The 8,533-nt window shown below is 58.4% G+C and overlaps 1 protein-coding gene across 1 annotated transcript; it reads right to left on the reverse strand.

Annotated features, from left to right (window-relative positions):
* Positions 1–727: 727 nt before the first annotated feature.
* AQP2 (aquaporin 2) lies at positions 728–8,533 on the reverse strand. The gene is made up of 4 exons (XM_077870123.1): positions 8,112–8,533; positions 5,373–5,537; positions 4,707–4,787; positions 728–3,963 (listed from the first exon to the last, which is right to left on the reverse strand). The coding sequence occupies exons 1-4, from the start codon at positions 8,469–8,471 to the stop codon at positions 3,754–3,756; spliced, it is 816 nt and encodes a 271-aa protein (XP_077726249.1). The 5' UTR covers positions 8,472–8,533; the 3' UTR covers positions 728–3,753.

The following is an 8,533-nucleotide window of genomic DNA, read 5'->3' on the forward strand; positions in this document are numbered from 1 at the left end:
CGGCCAGGATGAAGAAGTCGCTGAACCAAGGACTGGCACAATCTGACAAGGTTTTTGACACGACCCCTCTGCTGCTGTGTGGGCAGGAGACCAGAAAGCAGGGAGACGGGTAGGTGCCTAGCCAGGGAGAGGTGATGGTGGCCTGGGCCTCGGTGGGGGTGCTGAAGGTGAGAGGGATCAGATTCTGGATCCCTCGTGAAGGGAGCATTCGCCGGGACTGCCGGATGGAGCACTGGTGGTGTGTGAGGACGAGGAGTCAAGGGGGCTGGAGCCTTTTGGCCTGTGCATCCAGAAGACTGAAGTTGGATCCTTTGAGATGGGGGAGGGGATGGTGGGAGGATCAGTCAGTTTTGGAAGTGTTGAGGAATAGGTGTTGTCCCAGACTGTGGAGTTCCCTGTCCTGACTTTGCAGCACGGTGCTAAGGCCAGCATGAGGAGACCGAAAGGGGCCATTCTTTACTTGCTCTGGAGGCCACACACCCTGCCCGTGTCTTGGTGTCCTCCCCGTGTGACCTGCGTTGCAAAGCCTGGGACGCCCATTTTGGCCAGGTTGGCTGTGAGAGTTGCCATCATAGGCTACCTTAGCTGACCTGCTTATTTTGCATTGAAATTCCTTCTGCACCACACCCAACAGCAGGTCTGGGGGCCTCAAGACATCAGAGACCCTGATGTGTCTCCTGGCCCTTTGACGATATTGACCATTTCTAAGTTGTGGAAGAAATAGCACTTATTGGCAAATGAGCATTTATTGAGTGCTTATTATATGCAGTGCACTGAGCTAGCCAAGACAGATGAAGGCGAATAGATAGGAGAAGGCCATCCAAGAGCTGGAGGGAGCCCTGCCCCCAAAGGGCTTACGGTCTTGCCTGGGAGGCACTGCACGTATACAGGATCACAGCTTAAAGATACAAAACACCAGGAAAGCAACATTCGCAGGCACAAAGTCATCCGGCACAAAGTGGGGATCTGGGAAGGGATGCTGCTGGGACCCAGTGCTCAGCCACCTTTTCCCTTCAGTTCAAAGCCTTCTCTGTTTCCCAGCTTGAGGACCTGGAAGCCAGTCCACCTGCCTCCATGCTACCTTGCTGCTGTCTGGTTTTGGGTGTGTCTGACCTCCGTTCTCCTGCACACTGGGAGCTTTTCAAGGCCAGAAACCAGCCTGGTGTCCTTTGTCCTTTTCTCTCTACCCTGCTGCAGCCGTCCCCAAGGGTCTGTGTCCACCTCCAGGCAGAGGGCTGGGCTGGACAGGCTCAGTGGTGTACTCTGGTGTTTGCCAGGGGCTCCCAAGGGGCAACTAGGACTTGCCCCAGAGGGTCCTCTGAGCTCTGAATGGACAGATCATGGGATTTTTGACTAAGAAGGCCTGAATTCAAGTCTTGACTCCACTACATACAGCTGTGTGACTTTAGACCAGTCTCTGAAATGCAGAGGCTTGATCTATAAAATAGGAAGAACAATATTTGCTCTGCCTGTTGTCACAGGGTCGGGAGATAATCGGGGGCAATAATAGGGGATGCATCGGAAAGGTTAAAACCCTGCATAGCTGGAAACTGTTGTCCTTCCCTAACCCACCTGAAGTTTTAACCCAGAGTCTGGGACACAGATGCTCCGGAGGTGTCAGGTCCTCTCCCTCCTTATCGTTCTGAATCTTGCCTTGACCTCTGACCTTAGTGACCCCAATCTGGGCAATCAGGGCAAGAAGTCATGGTGATGTCACATTAAGTTTTAGGTGAGGAACAATCCAGGAAGTGGAGTCCAGGAAGACATAAAGAGAAATTCTTGGTGGGGTGGGGATGAAGTGCCTGAGACACATCCAGGCTTGGTTCACAGCTCAATGCCTTGCTGCCTTTGAACTGCCAGAGCAGTTCAAAGTACCGCCCCAGGGGTCACTTTGGTCTCTGATACAACCCCTCCTCTGGGAGTGAGGCCAGGTGGCTGTCACCAGCTGTGGGGGGGGGGGGGTTGGGACCACCATCTCCATAGCACCTGTGGACCGAGGCAGCCTTTTTCTGACTCCAGAGGGAGCGTTGGTCAAGGAAGACAGAAAAAAAAAAACCCATAGATGAGGAGGTGGGCACAATCACAGGGATGTTCCTCATACGTGGTCCATCTCTGAAGGGCTGGAGGGCGGGAAGGGGCTGGAGACTCGGGTACACAGAGGGTGCCTGGTGTAGTGTGAGACAGACATGGTTAAAAGCCTGGAAAGCACGGAGGCAGCAGTGCATGGAGAAGGGGACTCAAGTTGTGATTCTCAGGTTAGCTATGAAGCAGACTGGAGGGGGAGGGAGAGGACGCGTGGTCTGGGTGATGGGAGGAAGAAAGTGGGGGAACAGCGAGGGTGCGCTCAGGGCCAAGAGAGGTTAAGAGGCTCGACCAGGATGGGGTCAGCCCCAAACCCATCCCCTTCTGCCTGGGCTCCCAGGGCTGTCCTTTGCACTGGCCACCAACTAAAGGTAAAAGAGGCTGAGGATCAGGACCCTTCGGTGTTCTACCAACAGGAAGCGGAAATAATGAAATAATCCCAATAACGCGTGCTAATGGTATGAGGAATTACAGTTCACGCAGCATCTTTACATGCATCATCTCACTTAATCCCACTTAATCTCATTTGAGAACCATTCCACTGGCCTGGAAATTTAGAAGCCCAGGCTCTAGACACAGACCTGCAACTGCCTGGACAAGTCATTTCCCTTCTGTGGTCCTGAGAGTGCGCTAGGCTGCTCTCCCCCACCCCAGTAACTGGAGTGCGGTGGAAGGAAACCTGAAGGGAGGGAGAGGAAGAGAGAGTGAGGCCTGCGGTTGCGTGCCTGACCGCCTCGACCAGCCAGCCGACCATGGGTACAGCCGGGAGGGAGGCCTCACTTGCGAAACGGAGTGTCTCCTTTCACCAAGTGTCCAGTTGCAAATCTCGCCCTCTCCCAAGACAAAGGCCGTGGGGCCCATAGAGGGCTTTGTTTGCTCTGCCACAGGCTAATCTCTGGGTCCGGAGCCCCCTGGAGATGGGGGGGGGGGTCTTGTGCACACGTGTGGGACATATACACACACATACAGGCACACACACACATATGCGGGCTTCCTTTTTTGAAGAGGTCTTCCCTCCGGGCAGAAAGGAGGTCCTGGGCCACCCAACCCTCCCTTTTTCCGGAGGCCACTTCTGGAGAAGCCATTCTCCGGTTGATATTTTCTGTCTCTAGCAGTGGATGCTGGCAAACCTTAGGGCTGCGGCTTGGGGGAATTTTCCAGCAGAGGCAGGGTAGGGGGTGGCAATGGGGCTCTCCAAGCGGCCTCCAGGCCCTCCCCTTCCCTTGTCGCCGGGAGCACTCTCTCAGAGCTCCTGGGGAGGATGTGACTGCAGAGGAAGCAGATTTATTGCGCTGGGGAGGATCTGGTGGAGAGGGGAGTGGGAGGTTGGGGGGCGCACTCGCACCGCCACAGGCACAGCTACTGGCCCCCAGGAGTATGCACAACCGCGCACCTGGGGACACAGAGGCACTGGGGAGGAACACACTTCTGCACACACGCGGGCACGCTCGCAAAATCCCGCCGCGGGTTCCCAGGTCCTCTGCCTGCTGGCCTCGCTCCCCAAGGGTCCAGCTCCCCACGGGCGCCAGAGGGTGGGACCGCGGACAGCGCCACCCGCCGCCCTGGCAGCGGCTCCTGGGGCGCTGGGGCCGGGGAGGGGAGCGAGGTGGGCGGCGGGCCCGGTCGCTGGAGCCCCCCGGGGCCGGGGCCGGGGCTGGGGGTGGGGGCGGCTCAGGCCTTGCTGCCCCGGGGCAGGCTCTGCGGCGAGTGCAGCTCCACTGACTGTCGCCGGCGCACCTCGCGCTCCTCCCAGTCGGCGTCGGGCTCCAGCCCCTTGAGCACCGCCAGGCGCTCGGCCAGGCTCTTGGCGGGCGGGAACAGCACGTAGTTGTAGAGGAGGGAGCCCAGGATGGCGCCCACCAGGGGTCCGATCCAGAAGACCTGGGGGCGGCGGAGAGCGCGGTCGGGCGGGCATCGCGGGGCGGGGGGCGCCGGCCCCGACTCCCCGCACCCCTGGGCCTCGGCCCGCGCTCCCCGCCCCTACTTGGTGCTGAGAGGGAGGGGGTGTGCCCGGGTGTGCCCCGCGATTAACGGTAAAGCGGGCAGATTGGCGGAGCTGGGGGAGGACAGCAGCAGCTGTTGGGGGGTTAAGGGTGCGCGGCCCCGACGTGGGGGGGGGGTGCTTAGGGGCGACCTGCCCAGGCTGTCTGGGCTTCCCCTTCCTTCCACTGTAACGATGCCCACCTCCCAGGCGGGTCGTGAAAACCACTTTAGTATTTGCAAAGCACACACACACACACACACACACACACACACACACATTTGCAAGGCACTTAGGCTGGCCTGGCCCATACTAAGGCTGGGTAAGTGCTAACTAATGGAAATGTGTGTGTTAACAAGTTTAAACATCGCCATCGGCGGGGTCCCAGCGGTGCAGGCGTGCAGCTTCCCATCTCACTTGAGGAGCATCCCGCAACCCTCCCAAAGCCAGTGAGGCCACAAGTGCTACTATCCTCGCTGCGGGGGCGCAGGCCAAGTGTCCCAACCGGGCGCCAGCCCGCAGCGGGGAACCCAAGGCGCCCAGGACGGCGAGGCCCGCAGCCCCCAGCTCTGTGGCCCTCTCTTCCCGCCCTGGCTGAGACGGGCTTGGGGCGAGGGGAAGGCGGGGAGGTCTCGGCCATTACCCAGTGGTCGTCAAACTTGCCGGTGACAACAGCAGGAGCCAGGGAGCGGGCCGGATTCATGGAGCAGCCGGTGTAGTGGATCTAGAGTGAGAGGCGGGAGTCGCAGGATAAGGGAGTGGATGAGGCGGGGCAGGGAGTCGTCCAGCTCCTCTCTAGCCCCTGACCTCAGCCTCCAGGGAATCCCTGTGATGGGCGGTGGGTCCTTATATTCCCGGGCTTCTGTATTCACTTGAGGCTGGGGTGCGATCTGTTCCTTTGGGGTATCTGGGAGTCACACCTTCTGGGGTGTCCCTCTGGGGAGTTCTGTGTATCTGGCCCCCCCCCGGGGGGGGCTCTGTGTCTATCACTACTGGGGGGGGGTCTGTGTGTCTATTTCTTTTTTTTTTTCCTAAGATTTTATTTATTCATGAGAGACAGAGAGAGAGAGAGAGAGAGAGAGAGAGAGAAGCAGAGACACAGGCAGAGAGAGAAGCAGGCTCCATGCAGGGAGCTGGATGAGGGACTCGATCCCGGGACCTGAGCTGAAGGGAGACGCTCACCGTTGAGCTACTCGGGCATCCCTGTGTGTTATTTCTAGAGTGGTCTGTGTGTCTGCTTCTTGGGGGAAGGTATGTATGGCTGTCCCCTGTCCCTCCACGGAGGCGGGAAACAGTGGTCATGACCTACCCCAAGGAGGTGGCCCAGGGCCACAGAGAAACCGATGGAGAGGGCAGGGGTGCCCAGGTTGTCTCCACGCCGTTCATCCGTGGAAGCGAAGATGCAGAGCACCAACTGCAGGGTCAGGAAAAGCTCCACGGTGACAGCCTGGCCAGCTGTTGTATTGTTGCTGAGCTGGGGAAAGAGACAGGGTGGGTGGGGGATCGCTGAGCAGGCTCCCCACTGTGGCTCCATCTCCCTGCCCATCCGCAGTCAAGGCTCCAGAGAGGCTTCCCGGCTGGGACTGGAACACCTGCGCTCACCAGCCACCTGAGCCCAAATGAACGATGGCTTTTCCTGAGCTGTGGCCCAAAGGTCAGAGAAGGACCCCAGGACTCCTGGTGGTCCCTAGACCAGAGGTAGGAAGACTGACTCCATAGCCCATTAGATTCGGGGGCAGTGATTGTGTGCCTAATGTGACAGGGAAAGGATGCTGAGGTCCAGATTTTGTCTCCTGAACGAGAGGGGAGAGGTCTTGACTGCGGCAGGAGGCTTAGGGCAGGTATAACAGAAAGGCCTTCTTTGCTCTCTAGGTCACAAGATACTACTGGTATCATGAGAGGCCTGTGGTCATTCTTCCTGGGGACAAAAGGCCCCCAGGAAAGGGTCTTAGGACTCGGGTCTGGGGATGGTCCTAGTACATGAGCCCAGTGTACAACCCTTTCCTTTCACCTGAGCCTCTTCCCCCAATCTTGCCTGTTCTGCACCGTGTTTCAGGCCTGAGCCTGGCCCTGCACATCCTGTGGAGGTTGGGGTGGGGTGCTGGTGCCCTGTCCTGTGGTGGGGGGGCCTGTGACCAGGTGGGCTGTCCATGGTCCCGGCAGACCCTGCCTTGGGTAATGAGAGCTTGGGGCCGAGAGAAGAGGTGATTTCATAACCAGGCCGCACCCAGCACTGGATTTCTCCCTCGTTTTGTCATCCTGTGCTCTACACCCTGCCCTCAAGCACTGGGCACTGCACCGGTTGGCACTGTGACAGCTCTCAGCTCCCACGCTCCTTCTCTAGGCCATGAACCCCCATTCTTGGGCCCTAGCCATTGGACTGGCACACTTGGGTCTCTTGGGTCTAAGCTCAGTGCCCCCTGTTGTCCAATGGTAGAGTATCTAGTGTGTGGGGGGCAGTGAAAAGAGCTTTGAAGGCAGGTACTTTGGAGGCCTGTAACTTATTTATTACTTCAGCCTCAGTTTGTCTTTCTGTAAAATGGGGATGACAAAACAGATTCCGGAGCACTATGTGAGGACTGGAAATGACAAGGGCAGAGCCCCAGCCCCATTCCCACTGGTAAATGGCTTTCCATTTACCAAGGGAGAGGTGTGGACATGGATTTGGTGTCAGACAGCTCTGCGTCCATTTCCAGGTGCTGACACCAGCTGGCTCTGTGATCTGAGTCAGTTGAGTGCTGAGCCTTGATTTACCAATCAGGGTAGAGGGATCACATAATTCATCTTACAGGGTTGTACCAAGAAGTAGGTGATATCTGGCCTGGCAAAGAGCAGGTGCACATCAATGGTAACTTCCTGGTGGCTAGGCTGGCCTCTCCAGGGACCTCAGCTGGCACCTGGAACAAGAGCCTTGGGGGGGGTCTTCTAGCTTTCTAGCTTCAGGGCAACTCAGCCCCACTGCTGCTCCGTTCCAGCCAGGCAGGGATCTCCTTAGTTCTTCAAAGTGGCAAATGCTGAGCAGGAACTTGGGGACCCTTCCCAGACCCTTCCTTTCTGAGAGCTAGTTGACAGTTGACTGGGCCTTTCCTTGCTGGAAACAGAACTAATTTCATTCTCATTGGAAGTGGCCACTCTAGCCTTTTCTTATCCCTGAGCTGCCAGCCTCATCATATTTTCCATTCTGAAGAAGAAAAAAGTTCCCCATTTGGAACACCTCTGCCCCTTGTGTGAGGAAGGGCCAACTGTGCACAGGAGGGGGTGGCCACAGAAACCATGTAGGACTTTCCAGAGACATCAGACCTTTTATCCAGTGGCCCAGGGGTAGAGGAGGCCAGGAAAGGCAGGGGTTTGAGGTGTGAATGGGGCATTTGCTACCCTGATGTGGATGGGGGGTTGGAGCGAGAGGTGGATTGAGGGGACCCAGACTCTGCCTCTCCACCCATGGCCTGGGATGCCAGGGTGCTGCGCGGACCCAGGAAGGCAGGAGCATGGAAGGGAAGGGGTTGTGGCATCCCCTCCAGCTCCCAGACTGCTTCAGGGGTCTGACTAGCACCGTTCCCATAATCAGCAGTTGGTCACGGGCTCTGGGGACCTTTTCCAGGGTCTGGAGAGACCTTGCCTCTTCAGGATTCCCTTGAGTTCTGGTGCTTTCTCTGGTATTGACAAACTGTAGGACTTTAGGCCCATCCCTTCCCTTCTCTGTGCCTCAGTTTCCTTGTTTGCTAAACAAGTCTTAGTTGACGGCTCAGGGAAGGTACATTGGTCAGGTGGAAAGAGCATGAGTTTTGCAGTCAAGCCTGGGTTTGAGGGCTCTTCCTCCACGAGGCTCAGGGCAGAAGGTGCCAGCAGACCCGCATGCGTCCTGCCTCCTGCCTCCGCTCTGACCTTATTGCGGCTCCTACCCCGACTCCTTCCCGCTCCTGCCTTCCTGGCTCCAGCACCGCCGTCTCCTCCTCCCCACCCCTCCATCTTTCTCCGTCCCCTCCCAGATCTGGTCCCTCCCGTCTCCCCCTGTACAGGGGACCTCCCAGGGTCAAAGGACACTCACTGCGTTGACAGCCAGGTCCCCTCGAACGTGCGGTGGCGTGATCTCGTGGAGCAGAGCAGCCCCTGCCACGGCCCCCAGCAGCTGCGCGGCCACGTAGAAGGCAGCCCGGAGAAAGGACACGTGGCAGCCCACCAGGCAGGCCACCGTCACGGCCGGGTTGATGTGGGCCCCGCTCACGTGGCCCAGGGCCTGCACCAGGGTGCCGATGCCCAGGCCGAAGGCCATGGCGATCTGCAGCACGGACGGCAGGGCCTGCGGCCAGTTGAGGGCTGCGCCGAGGCCGAAGAAGACGAAGAGCAGCGTGGCCAGGAACTCGGCGAACACCGCCCTGGAGAAGGCTACGGAGCGCAGTTCCCACATGCTGTGGGGCCCTCTGTGGGCTGGCCCAGGCCGGCGATGGAAGCTCGTGGGTGCTCCCTCCC

The sequence above is a fragment of the Canis aureus genome, chromosome 25 (genome assembly GCF_053574225.1).
Source record: "Canis aureus isolate CA01 chromosome 25, VMU_Caureus_v.1.0, whole genome shotgun sequence".
Taxonomy (NCBI): domain Eukaryota; kingdom Metazoa; phylum Chordata; class Mammalia; order Carnivora; family Canidae; genus Canis; species Canis aureus.